This window comes from Saimiri boliviensis, chromosome 1, assembly GCF_048565385.1.
Source record: "Saimiri boliviensis isolate mSaiBol1 chromosome 1, mSaiBol1.pri, whole genome shotgun sequence".
Taxonomy (NCBI): Eukaryota; Metazoa; Chordata; class Mammalia; order Primates; family Cebidae; genus Saimiri; species Saimiri boliviensis.
In genome coordinates, this window is record NC_133449.1 from 122,495,429 (window position 1) to 122,516,011 (window position 20,583).

General features: G+C 52.6%; 1 protein-coding gene across 3 annotated transcripts in view; it reads left to right on the forward strand.

The window, feature by feature from the left end:
- The window catches only part of ZNF423 (zinc finger protein 423), a 363,648-nt gene that overhangs the window by 12,550 nt on the left and 330,515 nt on the right, over positions 1–20,583 (forward strand). Inside the window, exon 2 of one of the 3 annotated variants that reach the window (XM_074403307.1) lies at positions 20,502–20,570. The exons of the other annotated variants lie outside the window; for them this stretch is intronic. Within the exon in view, the coding sequence (XP_074259408.1) occupies positions 20,502–20,570 (69 nt within the window). The remainder of the gene's footprint in view (positions 1–20,501; positions 20,571–20,583) is intronic. 3 annotated transcript variants of the gene reach the window in all.

Sequence of the window (20,583 nt, forward strand, 5' to 3'; positions counted from 1 at the left end):
GGGTATTTACTTGAAAAATTTCATAGATATTTCCAAATTGCCTTCCACAAAGTCTGTACCAATTTACCCTTCAATAATAGGGCATGAATGCATATTTCTCCCAATCCTTGGCCATGTAGATGATGATGTTTTATTTCTTTTCTTTCTTTTTTTTTTTTTTTTCCTTTTTCCTTTTTGGTACTCTGGCAGGCAAAAAATGGCATTTTTAAAATTTACACTTCCCTAATTATTAGTGGTGTTGACTTCCCCCCCCCCCCCCCCCACCAGAGATGAGGCCTTGCTGTGTTGCCTAGGCTGGTCTCAAACTCCTGGGCTCAAGCGATCCTTCCACCTTGGCCTCCTAAAGCATTGGGATACAGGTGTGAGCCACCATACGAGGCCTCTTAGGTTTATGGACCATCTTTCTTTTGTTCTCCCTTGTTTTTTGAGACAGAGTCTCACTCTGTTGCCCAGGCTGGAGTGTGGTGCCATGATCTCAGCTCACTGTGATCTCTGCCTCCCAAGTTCAAGTGATTCTCCTTTCTCAGCCTCCCAAGTAGCTGGGATTACAGGTCCTTGCCACCATGCCTGGCTAATTTTGTTTTGTTTTGAGTTGGAGTTTTCACTCTTGTCACCCAGGCTGGAGTGCAATGGACATGATCTTGGTTCACTGCAACCTCTACCTCTCGGGTTCAGGAGATTCTCTTGTCTCAGCCTCTGAAGTAGCTGGGATTACAGACACTCACCACCATGCCTGTCTAATTTTTGTATTTTGGTAGAGATGGGGTTCCACCATATTGGCCAGGCTGGTCTTGAACTGCTGGACCTCAGGTGATCCACCCGCCTCAGCCTCCCTAAGTGCTGGGATTACAGGCATGAGCCACTGTGCCAGGTCAACCACCGCGTCTGGCCCCAGCTAATTTTCATATTTTTAGTAGAGATAGGATTTCACCATGTTGGCCAGGCTGGTCTTGAACTCCTGACCTCAGGTGATCCTTCCGCCTGGGCCTCCCAAAGTGTTGGGATTACAGGTGTGAGCCACTGTGCTGGCCATTTTTCTTTCTTCTTCTGAAGGGGCACTGTACTACAGAGCTTGGGGATATGGGCATTTCTTTCTCTTGGTGAGTCTTTCGGTTGTCTGCCCTCCTTCCCTCCCTTTCATATCTACCCTTCTAGGTAAATCCTGAGCATCTGACCCAGGTGAGGCTCAGCCTGGGCTCCAAGGAAGGTGCAGAGAGAACCCGGGAGAGGCCACGTCCTCAGGAAGCCTGGAGACCAGAGAGGGCAGTGGACCCTAACCACTGGACCAGACAAGGCAGCCTAGGACAGAAGTGTGGGCCGAGGGCTGTGGGAGGGGTGAGAGAGTTGGGGGGATTCCTTTTGGTAGAGGAATTAGGCAAAGCCTGGAAGAGGCGGTAGCATTTTTTATGTGGTCCCTGAGGAATGGAATCACAACACCAAGAGCAGCTAACCTCTAATGGGCAGCCCTTGTATTTAGTCACTGGGCTGTGCACGTTACAAGCAGGATCTCGTGGAATCTTGACGCTCACTTTTGACTGCAGAGGTGGGGACCTTAGGCTTTCTTTTTCACCAGCAGTCATGGACCTTGGAGAATCCTCAGCTGAGGCCCCTTTTCATATGGATGATTAAACTTGCCCAGAGAGGGCATACAGTGACCTTGTGGTGGAATTGTGCCTGAGGGCAGGGGAAGCGGGAGCTGGAGGCTCTTGCTGCTGCCACTGGCCTGCCTTGGGAACCACCTAGGACCCCCAAGTTTCTTGGAGGGGAGATTCTGAGCAGATGTATTTGGGCTCCCATGCCTCTTTCCCCACATCCTGGCCATGTTATTGACAAGGCTTGGTTTCTTTTTCTTTGGTTTCTTTTTCTTTGAAATGGGGCTCTACTCCCAGGAGAGAGGTGAGGAGGAAATCTCAGGTGACGAAGAGCTTATTGGTCAGGCTTTAGCCTGTCACCTGCTGAGGCAACCCTGCCCTTTTTAGAGACACCAGGTTTGAAGGGGGTTTTTACATCTCTCCTTGAGTCCATCCTCCCCACCCCACCAGAAGACGGCTGTCCTTCTGAAGCGGCTCCCTGGCCAGGCTCAGGGAAGGGGCTGTGTGGGAGGGCCTATGCCCCAGAATAGGTGTGCATGTGTGGTGTGAGTCTGTGTGTGCACGTATGTGTGCATGCATGACCGTGCATGTTTCTGAGTCCGTGTGGGTACCTGTTGGGTACATGTGTGTGAGTCTTTGTGTACTAGTGTGTGCATGTGCATGGATGCTTGAGTGTGTGGCCATGTATATGTGTGCATGAGTGTGTGTGTGTTTGTGTGCCTGTGTGAGTGGTCATATGTGCCAGCCTCAAGGACGAAGAGACTCTTCAGATTGGCTGCTTGGTTCAGACTCTCAGTACAGGGACTTAGAACGTGCTCGTGGGTGGTAGACTTTGCTCATGAATTTACCTTATGTCCATTCATTCAGATATTTTTCTAGCACTGTGTTAGACTTGACCCTGTAAAAAGAAAGAAGCAAGTTCTAAGATTCAACTGACCATGTATAAAGTTGTGGTTGTGAGGGTGGGAGATTAGTTTATATTGGTGTTTCCCAAAATGTATTCCAGAATTTTGTTGATGTTCCACTCCCCAAAAAGAGAGGTTTGCCACATGCATTTGGCAAACACTGGATTAAACAGTTAAAAAAAAATTAAAATCTCTGGGGCTTCTTGGAGCCTTTAAAATGCCAGCATGGGACTCTCAGAGATGTTAATAATTTGTGATTTCCAAACTTATTTGATCACTTATCATGGAATCCTCTTATCTGGGACACAGTTTAGGTTTCAAGGTGTTTGGGGACTGCTATCATTACCTGCTGCCCATTTGTTCATTCATTCCTTTCATGTTTACTGAGCACCTACTATGTGCCAGGCAATGTTCAAGGTGCTGCGGCCACCATGGTGGACAGGTTTATTCTAATGGAGTGAGGAGCCATCCGCAAGTACATTTCTGTTAAGCAAAGCAGGTTCTGGGGCAGGCAGGGAGTGGTGGGGGAGGCTGTGCAGAGAAGGCCATCCTGGAGGTGACACTGGAGTCCTGACAGTGAAGGGGGCTGCTCCATGAAGGGAGATGGGGGCCTGGAGGTCTTTGTGGTTGATGCTTTGGGAGACTGGGAGGTTGTGGCAGGTGAGGGTCCTCTGAGCCTCTGGCTCCTCATCCTGGGAATTGGGGCGGCGGGGGGGGGGGGGGCGCGGATTGCGCTGCTGGGAAGGTGCAAGCTGCAGCGCTTACTGGCGCGGCCTTGTTCTCTCCCGAGGCTTCCCTGGGGTGGTAAGTCAGTTCCTTGGGGCTGTTTCTGGGCAGAAGCCTCTTCTGGGTCCCAGTCTTGCCCTGGGGACCTCAGTGTCATGCCAGCCTCCTCCACCGCAGACTTGCAGGCCTCTGCATGCACAAATGACCTGGAGGGCTCAGGGGGTGGACCTCCCTGGGTCTACCTGCTGTGAGCGCCCCTGGCAGAGTGCCTGTGCCTGGAACTGGACCACGTTCTCACCCCTATCTGACAGATGGGCACATGCGGCCAGGAGGCTCCCACAGCCCATTCCCTCAGACGCCGGCCCCTCTCCAAGGCATCCAGCCCTTCTCTAAGCCAGGGCTGTGGCCCCAGGCTTGTGGGGTGGAGGGAAGTGTCTGGGTGTGGGGGGCCGAGATTTCCAGGACGGGAGGTGGGAACTGGGCCCTCCAGGGTCCTCCTGGAGTCCGACTGCGGAGTTGCCCTGTGGGATCCGTGTTCTGGGAGAAACGGTGGGGGAAGGGAAGGGGTCAAGGGTCGGAGGGAAGGAAGAAATCGAGGATGGGGTGGCATTTGGGGAGGAGGCAGGGAAGGGGATGGCTGGGAAGGGGCGGGGAAAAGCAGAGGAGGGGGCCTCGGGGCTCTCTCTTCTCGCCCAGCGACCCAGGGGGATCCCGGCCGGTGCTTGGGAACGCGGCCCCTCCCGGGCCCTTGTCTGCCCGGCCCGCGGGACCCCTTTGAGGCGGCGGTCCTGGGAACGCGCTGGGCCGCCCCCCGCGCGGGAGGGCTCCATGGCTGCGGCGTAGTCACTCAGGGCCAGGTTCGGGCACAAAGCGGCCGCGGCGGGGGGCCGGCTGGGAAGGCGCAGGCTGCGCAGCTCGCTCGCGCGGCCCGGGTGGGGCCTGGCTTGTTCGGCGCCGCGGGCCGCCCCCCGGCCGCCCGCCCCTCGGAGTCTGGCGCCCTCAGAACTCCGGGCCCAGGCCTGGCGCTGGGGTCGGCGGCGTCGAGCCCACAGCTGGTGCAGCCGGTGTGTGGGCTGCGGCCCACTGGCCAGATGTGCGCCTCGGGAGCCCTGGGGCCTCTGCTTTGGGCTGGGGTTGGGGGAAGGCGGGTGACAGCCGCAGGGCCATCCCCTGGTACATCCTCATACACGTAATTCTGCTGAGCGCACTTGCCAGGCACTAAGGACTGTTCTGAACACTTAACGCTCTTGATTCATTCAAGCTTCACAGCACCCCTGTGAAATAGGTACGTGATGTGTATCCCTATTTTACAGAGGAGGAAACCAAGGCACAGGGAGGTAAAATAAATGGCTCAGTAGCCCACAGGTAGGGCAAGATTTGAACGGAGGCACTCTGGCCCCAGACTCGTGCTCAGTCCCTGCAAGGAACCCAGGTCTGCACAGTGGACTGGAGGCCTGGCCCTGAGGGTGCAGCTTTCATTGCATCTGCACGTATCCAATACATTGCAGGTGAAGACTGACACATAGATCTGAGTCATGATTCTGGATTTGCCACTTAAAATTCCTTCTCTGGATGGATCCTTTTTGACTTCATTCATTCACTGGATGGATAGTTCTAAGTTTGAGCTGGGCCGAATGCTAGTGCTGGGTCCCTGCCTTCAGGGAGCTTACGGCTTAGTAATGAAACAGACAATAAAGCTTGAGCAGCTCCCCCGATTGTAGTTGTTCATTGAGGGACTGCTCTGGCTTATCTGACTTCAACAAGGTCCTCCCGGGGGGCATTTCAGAGGAGGTGACATGCCAGCTGGTGTAGGGAAATGAGAGGGAACTGTGGAGGACGGTGGCTAGTCTCCTCTGGCTCTGAACTCCTTCACTAGGGCTGCCTCTGCCTGCCTTAGACCCACCCTATGTGGGGAAGGAGGGAGAATAAGAGGCCATAGTCTATGTCCAAGAGAACACGATGGGATAAAATCTGGGGGAGTTTGGAGTGTGACTGTCTGGAGGGGCAAGGGCAAATGCTGGCAGGCTCTCCTGGAAGGGCTGGAGCAGGGATGAAGGAAGAGGCAGTGTAGGGTGCTGCGAGAGATGGCTGGGCTGGGGTGGCATCATGGGGGGCCTGTTGATGCGTGCACACAGCATGGCGCATGGTTCTTTCTGGGGAGTCCCCAGGGAAAGCCATCAGGGCCTTGTGCTTAAGTGACCCCGGCGGTGTGCACAGCCTCTGTGCACTGTGCAGTGCTCTCACAAGCACTTCCAGGTGCCCAAGGAGTAGGCTGGGGACCGGGGAGGGGTTGTTCCTCTTCATTTGGCAGTTGCGGAAGGGAGGTTCAGAGACAGCCACAGCCTTGCCCTGGCTCGCACAGCCATGTGTAGCAGGGTCTGTGTCCGGCTGGCAGGCAGGCTGCTGCTTTGCAAGGTCTCCATATCCCACGGACAGGGGCCTGAACCTCAGACCTTGGCTCGCCAGGGCCCCCTCAGCACATTACTGGGGTGGGAGGTGGAGGGGGATGCTGATGCTCCATCACTGTCACCCACGTCCCTCAGCCTGGCTTTGCACACGGAGCTGCCCCATCCCCCAGACATCAAACCAGGCCAGTAAGAAAACAGCTGCTCCCAAGTGTCCCGGTGTCCAAAGTCCACTTTGAATTGGGAATCTGAATGGGCTTTATTCTAAATTTCCTGTATCTGTTGGCTTAAAATACCCATTGCTCAGTCTCTCTGAGGGGAATGTAGAGGCCTGTCCTGGGTTCCCAGGGTCTGAGCTCATTTTCCTACTGGGAAGTGCTGGACGAGGTTGGGCCTGGCTCCAGACTCTCTGTGTATCCAGTCCTGCCTTCTTACTAGTTCTGCTCTTGTCTGTGGGGAGAGGTTCGGCCGGGGTGAAGGGGGATCAGGAGTGGGAAGGGTGCTTATGGAGAATATTTACTGCGATTATTGCGTATACAGGGCTCTCCAAGTGCTTCCGGGACATGTTCTCATGAATCCTCTCCACAGCTCTGTCAGGTTGGTACCATGACGTTTGCCGCCCTGTGGGTGAGGCAGCTTTGATGCCTGAGGTCCAAGGTCACATGTCACAGTGAGGCTGCCCCGTGCCTGATGCCTGCCTGAGTAACTGCCAGGGTCACTGTCTACACACCTAGTGAGCCAGCGCCATGCCGGAATCTTCTCCCAGGAGCTCCTGGAGGCAGACTGTAAACTCTGAGGCTGATAACACCTGGAGCCCCCTGAGGACCCAGCTGGTGACCAGGTCCCTCTCCGCCCATCCCACCTCCCTCCCCTACAGAGCCTGCTCCTGAGGGTCACTTGGGAGAGAAGCAGCTTGGACAGGTTGGAGGTGGAGGATGTCCCGAGTCAAGTCCTGGGACATTTGGGACAGGTGGTGGGGCAAGGCTGTACCTGCTTCCTGATTTTTTGGGAACTGCATACCCAGTAAGGTCCAAGGCTGGGCATGGCTGGGCACAGCTGGGCCAGCCCCTCTGTTCTGCTAGGTGAGAGGTGGGAGGTGTTTGCTGGATTTAGAGTATTTAGGCTGAGGGGGGGTGGTCCTCGTTTCTGCTGGGCCCCACAAGGCCCCAGGAGTCCAGCTAGCTCAGCTAGGAATACCAGCTGTGGGTGTCGGGGTAGGTGGCCTTGCTGCAGGAGTCAAAACAGGACCCTGTCCTCTGGGCCTCTCTCTGTTTCCACCCAAACTGCTCTTGGGCCCAGGACCTGGCCTGGAAGCCCGCCTCTTCTTGCCATTAGCATTTTCTCCCGGGGCTTGAGTTGGAACCCGTGGGTGTGTGCCCCTACTGGGCCCTGTTTTCCTGGCTGCCCCTCAACTGGCACCAACGCCTGGGAGCAGCAGCTCCTCTTCCCCTCCCTGCTGAAACCTCACTCCCGGGCAACAGACCCTCTGCATCCTCTGTCCCCCACCACCTCCTGTGCAGGCTTCCTGGAACCTAGGGACCCTGGAGGTTTCTGGACCATATCGAGTTGCTTGGGTGGTTGCTTCCTTTTTTTTGGGCCACGCCGGGTGGGGGAGCTGGGAGAGAAGCTGATGATTGGGTCAGGCCCAGCCAGGGGTGGAGGCTGCCCACTGGCCCTCGCCTCCCGGGATCAGACTGTGGGCCCCCAGCCCCTATCTCTGAGGGGCTCGGGGCCTGGCTTCCCCTCCTGGCTAGGGGGCATTACTGTTTGGCATTTTCTGCCTCCCTCTCTTTTATTTTGCAACAGGCCCCCCAGGAATGCCTCTGGGGGGACATGGGGCCCACGCTCACCCTTCTTCCCAGTGATGGGGCCTGACTTGGCCTGGCACCACCACAGTCCTGCTGAGCTTGGGCCCAGGATGGGGTTGGCTGTATTCTTCTCTCCACCCTCCTCAGACCCCACCTCCCGGCTGGACAGCTGGGCCCTCGGCCAGGGCTGAGCTAGGGGGCCAGCACTGATCGAAAGTGCTCCTCACAGACCCCTTGGCTGGGGGCCCATGGGGTGTGGGGACTCTGGAAGAGGCTGAGGGGCTTGGGAGGAGGGGGCCCCCCAAGGCCAGAGGGTGAGAGAGAGCAAAGGACCCACCTTCTGAGGCAAGAGCCAAGGCTTAGTCCCTCTGGTGTTAATCCAGAGGTGATTCTGAGACCCTCCCCACCCCCGACCAAGGCTTCAGCAGCCCCTCTGCTGCTCAGCCCTGGCCCCCCAAGGCACACTGCACACATGGTTTTGCTTTTCCAGGCATCCTCCCCTGGTCCCCTCCCCCTGGGTGCCTTCTCAAGCTCCTTGGCCCCTCCCCCAGCCCTCCTGGGCCCCCTCCTTCCTCCTTGACCCACTTTAGTCCCCTGTTGCTGGGGGAGGGGAGCACGCAGCCGGCGGCTCTGATCCTGGCGCTCTCCCCCAGCATCCCCTGGGGCGGGCTCTGGATGGAGCCTGCAGGCTGAGCCGGCCCGGCCCCAGGGACTGGCACACTGCGTACTCCGAGTGGCAGCCTCCCTGCCCCCTTCGTGGACAGACAGTTCTGGACAGCTGCCCCTGCCCCGGCCCCTGGGAGGCCCTGCCAGGACCAGGCTCCGGTTTCCCCCAGCCCCAGGGAGCAGTGGCTCACAGAGGTCCCTCCTACCACCTCCTCCTTGGCGAGCAGGCTTCCCAGAGGGGACACAGTGCAGGGCCCAGCCCTGGCCTCCACCCATTCTTCCCCTAAATCACTGCTGCAGAGGCTGGAGCCGGGGTCAAATCCTTTGTCTGCTGTTGGTCTGTGTGACTTGGGGAACTCCACCAACCCTCTCTGGGCCTCATCTGTGCATTGAGGAACTTGGAGCACATAGCTAACCTCCATCAAACACGCGTGTGTTCCCAGGACTGCTGACTGTTTACGTTTAGGGTCTCTTTTTATTGTCAGGGCGCTGTGGACAGGCTGTCTCAATCCGTATTTTCAAGATGAGGCAACTGAGGCACCGAGAGGGGAAGTCACTTGTTGGAGGTCACATCGGCTGTGCGTTGTGGACCTGCAGGGGCTTGGGCACAGGAAAATCTGATGAGATGATTTTTCTTCACTCTAACATCCTCCAATCGATCCTGACGCTGGGGCTGTTAACTCTTCAGGGACAACCACCCAGCCCACTGAGGACTTGGGATCCTCGCTCGGTCCTGCTCAGGTGTTGGTTGGGTTGCCAAGCCTGCCCCCTGCCCTGTGACAGGCTGTGGGAAGCCAAGGCTGCTGCCGGCCCGGGCTGGGAACTCACTCCATCCTGAGTTCCAGTCCTGTGGTCCAAGTACAAGAGGCAGGATCCAGGAGCCGCCTGGAGTTTCCGCCTGCCCTCCCTGCCTGCCCTCCCTGCCTGCCCTCCCTGCCTGCCCTCCCTGCCTGCCCAGCCCTGCACATGCTCCCCTCCTCCCTTCCCACGAACTCCCTGAAAAACAAGTGTAACATATACAGCGGGAAGGTCCTGGGGGGATGTTGAAATTTGGGAAACAGTGCTTCCCTAATCTCTGCATTTTCTGTCTTTTCCTTCTTGAGCCTTGACATCTGTTCGTCCTCTGGGAACCTTTTCATTTCACCATCATTGTCTTGCTGAATAAAGGAGGGGATGGGAGGTGGGAGGGGGCTCTGAGAGCGAAGTCAGGACATCTTTTCTTATTTGCCTAATTTCCTCACTCAAATGTGTCTTGTGATTAAACATTTTCTTAGCGAGCTTGGTCAGGGCCAGGACGAGTTTCTTTTCATAAACATTGGCAAGTGAATTTAACAGCCCTGTTTGTATTAGCTGGAGGTTTCATTTGCATAGTGATTGTTCTTAGGAAACAAAATAATCGCTTGCAGTTTATGAAACTGTATAAATACCGGGGTCTGGAGCCGGGCGCATGCGCAGGCCTTTCCTGTCGCACGTAAATCCATCCTGTTTGGGGAGGAAATTCAGGCTCCAGGAAGAGCCAAGTGCGGAGGGTTTTCTCTGCGGAGCGGTGTTCCCCTGGCTGGAGTACTGGGCTGTGGGTGTCGCCTTCTGGGCGGAGCTTGTGAAAGCGGTAAACCTCCCCCCAGCTTTTGCGTGGACCCCAGTTCCAATCAGGGTCCCACGAGGGGCCAGGCGTGGCAGGGCTGGGCGAGGAGGACAGTTGCTCACCTGAGCGTCCCTCCTATAAGTTGCCCTTCTAACCTTTTAGAGGAAGGCCGCAAACTGGAGGCCGGAGGCTGAGTGTTGCCCACAGATTTGTTTTGATTGGCTTGTGCTGTGTTTAAAAGAAAGAAATCAACACTGAGAGATCGAGAGATCTGGAGATGTCACAGAAAAAAAACAGAGTTCTTGCTTCTGTCTCCTAAGCAGTGGGTAAATCTGGGACTTGGAGGCCCCCTTTCGGGCTTGGCTGCAATCCTGGGGCTGGGAGTGGTGGCTGCTTCTGTAGGTGGGCATGCCCCTCCTGTCCCTCACAGTCCAGACCTTGTCTGACTTCACTCATTGACGTCCCTACCTGGCCCCGGGGAATTTAGGGTCCTGCTTTCAGTGGGTCCTCCCTGTTCACCATGTGCCCTGTAGGCTTGAGGTCAGCAATTCACCAGCTGCCCGGGGTGCCCTGTTCTGACCTGTCATAACTGCTGCTGCATCTCTTGGCTGTACCCTTCCCCCTCTTGCCCCACTCAGGCCCTGCCTATTTGAGGAGCTTTTCTTGGACCTTCTGGCTTTGCCCCAGTGACGGTGAGTTCAAGCCCTCCTGATGTCCGTATTGGCTGGGGGGTGGAGATATGGACGGGGAGTTGCTTTGGGAGGTCACACCCTTATTCCCAGGAGTTTGTCTTTGCTCAGAACATTCCTGGCCTTTTCCTTAGCAGATCTCTCTGGAGCCTGCTGCCCCAGAAGACAGGCGTTTCATGAGCTCAGAGTCTGTTTTTCAGACTCAGTCAGCATCGCTGCCCAGCTCAGTCAGCTGGCTTGGCCCGATTTTGGAATCTACTGGTGTTAAGTGGGCCCAGAATAATACCTGTCCATTAAGGGAATGGTTTGACAAAGCATCAGGGCTGGAGTTGGATTTCTAGCTGAGGAATGATTCCTGACCCACACCCCAGATGAGCCAGCGTTGGCGGCCAGGGCCCTTAGATATTTGGTGCCTTTATGGAGCCACCACTTTAAAGGAGGAAAAGTCAGAAGCAACAAAGCAAGCAGGTGAAACTGATCAATACTGACACCTTCTTTTTTTTTTTTTTTTTTTTTTTTGAGATGAGTCTCGCTTTGTCACCCAGGCTGGAGTGTGGTGGCACGATCTTGACTCATTGCAACCTCCGCCTCCTGGGTTCCAGTGATTCTCCTGCCTTAGCCTCCCGAGTAGCTGGGACTACAGGTGCACAGATGCACACCACCACGCCCGGCTAATTTTTTTGTATTTTTTTAGTACAGAGAAGATTGCCCTATGTTGATCATGCTAGTCTGGAACTCCTGACCTCAGGTGATCCACCCACCTTTGGCTTCCCAAGGGCTGGGATTACAGGCATGAGCTGCTGTGCTCCGCCTTTACTGGCAACTTCTTCACTGTACAGGGCTCTGCCCCGTCGTCTGGGTGTCCCAGCTGTCCCCTGGGAGAACAGCTCCTGTTGATCCCAGTGTGCCTCCAGGCATTCATCATGGACGGCCTTCCCAGGGAAGTCACTGGGAGCTCCGTGCCCCCGTATGGTGGTCTCATGCTGTCCCCACAGCAGCTCCAGCTGGTAGTTATATTAGCTCTGCTTTATAGGTAAGGAAACTGAAACTTTTCGGCCCAAGGTCACACAACGGCCTGAGGTCACAAACCTGGTAAATAATTGCAGATACTGGGATTTGATCTGCCCTCTTACCCCTCACCCTACACGTTTTGTTTCTCCAATTATAAAATAGAGAAAACGAACCCATCTCTTCAGGTTATTGAAGGCAAAGATAAAATAAGGAAAGAGAAATTTACAAAGATAAAATGAGCAAAGAAAGATTTCACTGTGGAACATGGACTCAGGCGCTTTGAGTTTTCTTTAACTCTTTATTTCTGGGTGGTATCATTAAGCATAATGCTTTTTCTCCTTTTCTCCCCCGTCCCAGTTTTCATGAGCTGTACTTTGACCATGTCATTGCCATGGCTCTGGCCAGGTGCTCCCCCTCAGACCCTGAGGTTGTGAAACTCCCCTGGGGAGAGGCTTGCATCTCTGATAGTTCGGTCTCCTCCTGGCAGGGAGCAGTATAGAGAAACCTACAGGGTCTTCTGAAAGAGGAAGAGCAAGCAGTTGCGCCAGGAATTCCATTTTCCTGCAACTGGCTGGCTGACTTAGGATTGTATGACCCGGGGTGCTTTGCGCTGCAAGCTATGTAATGCAAGGTCAGAGGAGCTCAAGCATAAGGGCCTGTGAGATCTCCTAGGATGAGTAGTGTGGAGGGAGTGTGGCTGCAGAGGACCTAGCTGAGCAGCAGAGGTCCAGCTGCCTTCTGTCTTTATGCTCTGTCCTGCTCAACACATTGGCCAGTGCCCTCAGATTTGTCTCGCCGTGATGCAGAAATGGCTGCTGTGGTGCTGGACATCTCCCCTCCCCCCATGACACATCAGTGTCCAAAGACCAGAAGAGCGAAACTCCCTGACACAGGCCCGTCTTTAGGAGAACCCTGACACAGGCCCGTCTTTAGGAGAAGGATACCTTTTCTAAATGGCCCCCTTGTTCCCTCCCTTGCATCTCACTGTGTTGACAGCGGCATCCCTTGAACATCCTGCACCAATCCCAGGCTGACGTGTAGAGCTCCCTTTATTGTTAGTGGCTTTGGGGATGTTCGAGCAAAATTTGAGTTGGGCCCGCAAGAAAGAAGGAGGGGGAAAAGGCTGCTGGGGAGCATCCAGCGCTGTCTGGGGGAGCCTGTGTGAGCTGCTGTCTCTTCCCATGCAAGGTTCCGGAACGTCTCCCTCGCGTCATGGCAGATCTCCTTCACACCCTCGTCAGTCCCCCGGCCTCACCTCATGTCCTAGGACTGTGCCATTCCTTCCTCTGCATGGCTTTCCCTGTGACTGAGACTCTTCCTCTGGTGCTAGCCTGCCTGGCTCCTTCTGGACTCAGGTTCAGTGTCACCTCTTCTGCACGGCCTTTCCTGACCCCTTTCTCCCAAAGTGGGCCCACTGCTGTCACTGTCACTCTCTTGCTCTTTTTAATGTCATGTTAGTTGTTCTCAGTAAGCATTTATTGATGTATTCGCTTGTTTACAGTTCTTTCCTCAGTGGCCTCTCAGCTGTCCCTGGACAGGGGATGACTTGTCCATTCCTGTGTCCCTAGAATTCAGGAGAAAGGGTCAGTGGGATGGAGAAGAGATTCACAGTGCCTGGACTGTAGTGGGCATTTAGGAGCTATTTACCGAGTGAAGGAGCCGCTGGTCCCCCATCTTTCCTGAATTCCTGTCTCTTTGTCTGTTTCTGTCCTTGTCTCCACTGGGGCCCCACATTTCTTCTTGTTCTTTGTTCTTTGAGGAAGAGGAGAGACAAAACGTCTCCATGAGCCCGTGGACCTGACCTCTTGACGGTGCTGGGATGGCTGGCAGGGCTTCTTCAAGGGTCACTTCTGTGGAAAAAATCCACATCTGGAGGTTGGCACGCAGTGGCGAGCCTATGCGAAGGGGTGGGCTGAGGAAGGGGGCCTGGGAACAGCTCGGCTTTTCTGGCTGGTGGGTGCCTGCTGAAGCCAGTGGGCAACACCGATGCTGGCCTGCACATCGGGATCTGACTCTTGTTTGCACAGGTTTGGTCACTTTGCTCCAGGACAGTTTTTATTTTTAAACTTTTATTTAGAGACAGGGTGTCACTTTGTCACTCAGGCTGGAATACAGTAGTGTGATCATAGCTCACTGCCACCTCCAACTCCTGGGCTCAAGCAAGGAGGGTTCATTTACACTGCTGGGGACTCCCTCTGCCCATGAGATATTGGGATCCCCCCATTTCAGTGGTATCCAGTCCAGCCCACTCCCGGGAAAGCGGTTCTGTTGTGAGGATTGCCAGTCCCAAATTGTAAGGCTGTGCACAACACAGAGGTGGAAAGATTTGGCTGTGCTTCCTTCAGGTTTAACAAGCAATCTGAGTAACCTGAAGGCGTGCCCTGCCTGGAATGGTCAGCTTGACCATTCCCAGCGCTCAGATGACGTGAGTCTGGGGACACACACATGCTGTGGGGGCTGCTGCATTGTTGGTGTGGGACTGGGGACAGGGAGGAAATGGCTTGCCCAGGCTGGATTGGGCAATGTTGGAGGGAGAATGAGGGCCCAACAGGAGCAGGGATCAGACCAGGAGGTGAGGGGAACCAGGCTAGAAAGAGTCTTGAAGGCCACAGGCCAGCCTGTCATAAAGCCTCCCTAATTTGAGTCCTCAGGCCGCCAAAAATACTGCTCACTCTCCCTGGGGGTAGAGAACGGGCCTCCCTGGGTCTCTAGAACTCTCCTCTATAGCTGGTTGTGGGACAAATTATGGTCTTTCTGCGTCTGTGCGGGCGGGACTGCAGTGTTTGTACATGGATCCACGCAGGACTCGCCTGGAGCACAGCGCCCGCCCTGGGGCTCTTTTGGGAATTTGTTGGCTGCAGTGTGAGTCTAATGAACAAAGCATTCGGTGGTGGGTCTATGGGTTCCCCAACAGGGCTCAGTCTCCCCAAGTCCTGCAAAGTGGAGCTGTTTTAGCTGGCAGAGGCTTTTCTAGACCCCTGCTGTTGCTTTTCGGGATCTTGCTTATGTTATGTTGCTTTTTCTTTTTCAGTGGGAAGTGTCGGTGTGAGTAATTATATATATTTTCACAAACTCGAAGTATGCTTCATTTAAACTTCTATAAACATGTGTCTGTGTAATTCTAATTAACTGCTTGCATAAAGCCATCACAAGTTAGATGGGGAAATGCTCATTTGCCAGACTGTTGCCTAAAAGCCAAGGAAAATATTATGTTCTTCCAACAAACGGACTATTCATGTAGACTGTTACCAAGATAAACAGGAGATATTTGAGGACAAGTGAGATTCTAAGCAGTGATGGCTGAGCCTCCTGTAAGTGGTATTATTCAGGGTTGGCAGAGTGGGTGGCTTGATTGAGTGATAAATGCTCTTCAAGAAAAATGCCCGAACTTGGAATGCGGGGTCGGGACCCTGGAGGTGGGCCATCTCGTGGTGCTCTTTGGGCAGGAGGCCACTCTGAATTCGTGAAAAGTCTGAATCGGAGAAGAGTCAACGAAATGGCCTGCACTTGTATTTCCAAGAAGTTCTTTTAGAAGTTCATACTAGGGTCACTAAGAAAGCGCATAAAAAGAGATTCTTGGGGCTGCTTTAATAAATGGATAAGAATGATTTCAAGTTAATCATTCAGAGTGGGCATGTGCTCACGCCTGTAATCTCAGAGTTAGGGGATTTTTCTACCCCCAGAAAAGGAATGGAATAACTCTTTCTCTACCCCCACTAAAAAGAAAGGTAACATAACATAAGTTTTCCAGAGGCTGAGGCAGTAGGATTGTTTGAAGCCAGAAGTTTGAGACCAGCCCAGGCAACATAGACCCTATCTCTACAAAAAATAAAAATGCAAAAATTAGCCTAGCATGGTGGCACATGCCTGTAGTCCCGGCTGCTTGAGAGGCTGAGGCAAGAGAATTGCCTGAGCCCAGGAGTTCAAGGCTGCAGTGAGCTATGACTAATCCACTGCACTTCAGCCTGGGAGACAGAGTGAGACCTTGATTCTTCAAAAAAAAAAAAAAAAAGCTAGCCTTTTTTGGCCAGATAGTGGAAGAAAAGAAAAAAGAAAAAAAATAGCGCTTCATTCATTTATTCATCCATCCAATAAAGTATTTTTCTTTTGTTTTTCTTTTTGATACGGAGTCTCACTCTGTCGCTCAGGCTGGAGTGCAATGGCATGCTCTTGATTCACTGCAACCTCCACCTCCCAGTTTCAACCAGTTCTGCCTCAGCCTCCCAAGTAGCTGGGATTACAGGTGTGCGCCACCACGCCTGACTAATTTTTGTATTTTTAAGTAGAGATGGGGTTTCACCATGTTGGTCAGGCTGGTCTTGAACCCCTCACCTCGTGATCCACCTGCCTCAGCCTCCCAAAGTGCTAGGATTATAGGCGTGAGCCGCCACGCCTGCCTCCAATCAAGTACTGAGTGTCTGTCATGCCCTAGACTAGGTAGGTTCTTGCTGCCGCAGTGAGAAACATCCCAACCCCTGCCCTCCTGGAGCTTATTTCTGCTTATTGTTGGTAACCAGATGAGGAAGTGGAATGTATACAGTTTGTTGGAGAGGAGGGCTCAGGAAGACAAGGAAGGATGAAGGGTGGGGTCTGGTGTGTTTGAGGAGGGGTGAGGCGGGGGCCCGCTCTGTGTCTGGAGACTGACTTGAGCAGGTGATTGGGAAAGTGGGTGATGAGGTCAGACGGCTGACCTGGGCTGGGAGATGTGAATGTGTTTTATTATACGCAGAAGATATTTCTGAGCTGCGTGGCAGTTACATTTTTAAATATCCTTTCCTTCACAGAAAGGAAAAGTCCTTAAAATGTTGCAGTACTTGCTCAATTGCAACAGATAAGAATACTACACAAAACTATAGAGAAGAAAATCAAACCCTCCCGAATGTCCTCTGAAGAGGACCACTGTTACAACTGGGGACCCTCTTTTCAGGCATCCTCATTTCATCATTTCCCTTTGCTTTCTTTCCTAGTGGCCTTTTCAAAGGTTAGAGAGAAATGCTTAGTCAAACCCCTACTTGAGTATCGCAGGTGACTAGTTTTGGGATCGAAGATTAAGGAGGTTTTGTTGCGCCTTTAAAGAACTTGAAATTGGAGTCCAGGTAGTTTTGGTAAGTCAGCAGCAGCTGGAAAGAACTGTGGAAAAGTGAGTCAGTTTCAGGCTGATGGTTTTGTTTAGAGAACATTCCCTGTAATGGTGAATGTGGATTGATTCCTTCCTGAGTCCAGGCACTGGACCTAGGCAGTCCCTGTTCAGTTCTTTCAATTCTCACAGCAACTCTATGAGGCTGGTGCAGTTATTATTATTGTCATAGGCAAGAAACGGGGTCAGGGACGGTAGTGGTCTTCCCCAGATCACACAGATAATTAGGGACTGGGACCTCAACGTCAGAGTCCGGATTCTGGGCAGGAGTTAGGGTTGAAGATGCCATGAAGCCACCCAGCCTGACTTGTTCTTTATTGGGTATCCCCTGCTGCTGTGTGCCCCCGGCCGTATTGAGAGCTTTGCCTCTCTCATTTGCTCTTTAGAAAGGCATCTGGGAAGGTTCTCTTCGGGTCCTTTGGGCTGGATTGACCAGAGAGGGATGTAATAACACACATCAAGGCCCGTCCCTGGCCTATAACAGCCCTTTCTTTTGCATTTTTGAGACAGGGTCTTGCTCTTTCATCCAAGCTGGGGTGCAGTGGTACAATCTTGGCTCACTGAAGCCACGACCTCCCGGGCTGAAGCAGTTCTGTTGCCTCAGCCTCCTGAGGAGCTGGGACTACAGGTGCATGGTACCACGCCTGGCTAATTTTTTTACTTTTTGTGGAGATGGAGGTTTCACTATGTTGTCCGGGCTGGTCTTGAACTCCTGGGCTCAAGAGATCCACCTGTCTTGGCTTCCGAAAGTACTGGGATTATAGGCGTGAACCACCACACCTGGCCAGTCCTTTTCAGTAAATGGGAGATTTTATTATTAATAAATTCTTCTGAAACCTTGTTGGGCCCTAGGAGAGGGACCCCTGAAAACGCCTGTGTCTTATAGGGCTGGATGGATTAGGTCTGGATGTTATGGTCTGTTTCTGACCCCTTCATTCATTCACTCCCTCACTCATTCATATTGAGGTGTGATTTTCCAGCAAGGAGAGTCCCCTGGTCTCAAGTTTCCGGAGGCACCCTCTACAATCTAGATTCCAATTAGCTTAATTGCTTCATATTAGACTTCTTAGAAAAGATTTTTTTTTTTTTCTTGCTGATGGCTGCGTTTCCAGGAATGTCTCCTGCACTGCCTTCCTTCCTGCCTCTTCCAAGCTTCTTTCTTTCAACTTTATTTCTCCGGAACTGGCCTGCACCTTGGTCCTGTTAGACCTGGTGCCGTTGTGTCAACTGACATCTGAGCAGCCAAAGTGACACCAGGAAAAAAAGTGTATGTTACGTATATGTATGGAGAGAAAGAGAGAGCGGGAGCTTACATATCCCATGTGTGTACAATTACATGGGTTATTTTTAAATAGAAAATTTCTTTTTAGAGTGTGTGTTTTATCGAAAGAACTGGACACAAAATCTACCCCGAGTTCTGACCCTATCTCTCTTCCTTTTGCCATCAACACCAGATTTTTTAAAACATAATTTTCAACAACCAAAGGAAACAGTTACATCCTGATTGACACACAGGATGTCGGAGCAGCATTCTTGCTGTTAAGTGATCAGGATTTCAGCCAAGGGAATATAATGAAATCCACATAAAAATTTATTTACCTAATGAAAATCCTGGAGTAATGCGTAAGTGCTTCTCCGATAATAAAATGCAAATCTAAAACTATAACCAGGAGGACAATAATCTTCATTAAACGTATTGTCTAGAGGAAGCCCATGACATCTACTTAACAGTGATTTGATTTGTTTAGTAATTTCCACGTAATATTTAAACTTTATTTCAAGTCTCAAAAACCCACCCACGAGTTTCTTTCGCATCAGAGAGGAGGGCAGCTGCTGGTGAGTGGGGGTTCTCAGCGCCTCTGCTTACGGGGCACCCTGGAATCTCGTCCTTTCGTAGGCAGCAGGGCGTTTGGCGGGGAGGTGGGGTCCAGGAAGGGAAAGCAAGGGGTCAGGTTTCCTTCTGGGAGGGAGACCAGAAAAGCTCCCATTCTGCAGGAAAACGGCATCTGAGGCCTAGAAAGGCTTGGAGGTGGGAAATACTCGCCCAAGTTTATCTTGGAGCTCCGGTGCTGCCTAGGTGTCCTGGCTCCCCGCTCAGTGCTCCTGCCTTCCTGAAATCTGGCCAGAGCTGAGGATTTGAGTGTCACTCTCCTGTCACTTGGGTCCTGTGTAGCATCTCTGTGGCTGCTTGTCTGGCCCAAGACCACTGAGCAACAGCACACCTCCCCCACCCCCGCCTTGGGATTGGCGTGATTGGAAGTTGGAAACAGGTTGGAAGTGCTTTCGAAGCAGGCTGACCTGGGTGCAAAACCTGGCTCTGTCCCTTGTCAGCTGAGGAACTGTGGACATGTGCCTCACTCTCTGTGGAGCTCAAGGTCCCTATCTGTGACAGGGGCACTCTCATCTCTGCCTTTGGGACTGCTGGGAGGACTCTGAGGAAGTGTGTATGTTGTCTGACTGGGGGTGCACTGCCTGGCTGTGGGCTTAGGAGTCTCTTGGGTAGCTTAGAAGCATAGTAGGGAATAATTTATGTTGAACTTCCTCACCCCACTGCCGCAGTTTTGACACTTATATTCTAAGCCCTAGATGAGAAAAATTACCCTTTTGGATTTTTTTTTTTTTTTTTTTCTTTTTGAGACAGGGTATCACTGTCACTGAGGCTGGAGTGCGGTAGCATTATATGGCTCACTGTAACCTCCACTTTCGCAGCCTCCTGAGCAGCTGGGACTACAGGTGTGTGCCAATTTTTGTTTTTTTTTACTTTTGTAGAGAGAAAGTCTCATTATATTGCCCAGGCTGGTCTTGGACTCCTGAGCTCAAGTGATTGTCCCACCTCTGTCCCCCAAAGTGCTGGGATTACAGTTGTCAGTCACTGCCTGGCCCCTTTTGGATTTTTTAACAAAATCCCAGACACACGGCAGATGAAGCCTGTTGGTGTGTGTACATGTGCGTGTGTGTGTGTGTGTGTATGTGTGTTTTCCCATGATATCATGAAGATATCATGATAACTTCACAGACGACTCAACCTTCCTCTCACTATCTCTTCCTCCTCTGGCTGCTCCTTTTTTCCCCCCAACAAGTTATAACTTTTTTCTTTCCCCTTCAGAATGTCGCAGAGCAGTTTGAAAAAGTATTAAAGCAAATTGCCCGTAATCTCAAGCAAGAATCTCCTTCCCAGGGCAGCACAGGACTCTGGTTGGGAACACAGGCCTGTTCAGACACCAGCTCTGAGCTCACCAGCACGCCGTGCGCTCTTGGACAACTTCCTTATCCTCACTGAGCCTCAGTTTCCTCGCCTGCGAGGCAGTGTTAACACGCGTTTTTTCTGCACAGCTGTGAAGATTAAACAAGATAATGTGTGTAAAGTGCTTAGCAGAGTGTCTGGCTCTTAGTCGGTGCTTGATAAATGGGAGCTGCTTTGTTGTTGCAAGAGAAAAGGTTGCTCTGAACAGAGGCCCCGTGAAATGGAGAAGTGAGGCTGCCATCCAGGTAGTGATGCCAGCGGCCGGCTGGCCAGCCAGTCATAATGCCTTGAGTTTCCATCCAAGGGCTGGCTTAGGTTACTCCTGGCCCATTAGCAGTGCTGGTGAGAGCTTGGAGCTTCTTAAGTTCAAGGTCGATCACAGGCTTTGTCCCCCACACGGGCCTCTCTGCTTTGCCCAGAGTCATAGTCACCAGGGTGGTCTGGGGAGAAAGTGGGGATGCCTCAGGGCCTCCTATCCTGACCTCTGGGCCACACCCCAGGGCAGGACCTTGCTCAAGGCAGAGGATCAGGCATCCAGAGGCTTTGAAAATCCACTTGTGTATCTGGAAAAGCAGTTAAATCCTGGCTGCGAAGCTGATTACCTGGACAAGTCATTTAAGCAGTCCAAGCCTCAGTTTGCTCATCTGTCAAATGGATATACAAGTAGCATTTCACCAGGAGATTGCGCATGCTTACTAGCCTGCAATAAGCAATTCTGTATTTATTCCCCCAGGAAAACTTCCTGGAGAAGGATGGATTTTACCCTGTAAAAGAAGAAAAACATGGATGCGTAAGAAGAGGGGTGAGCAGGGGAG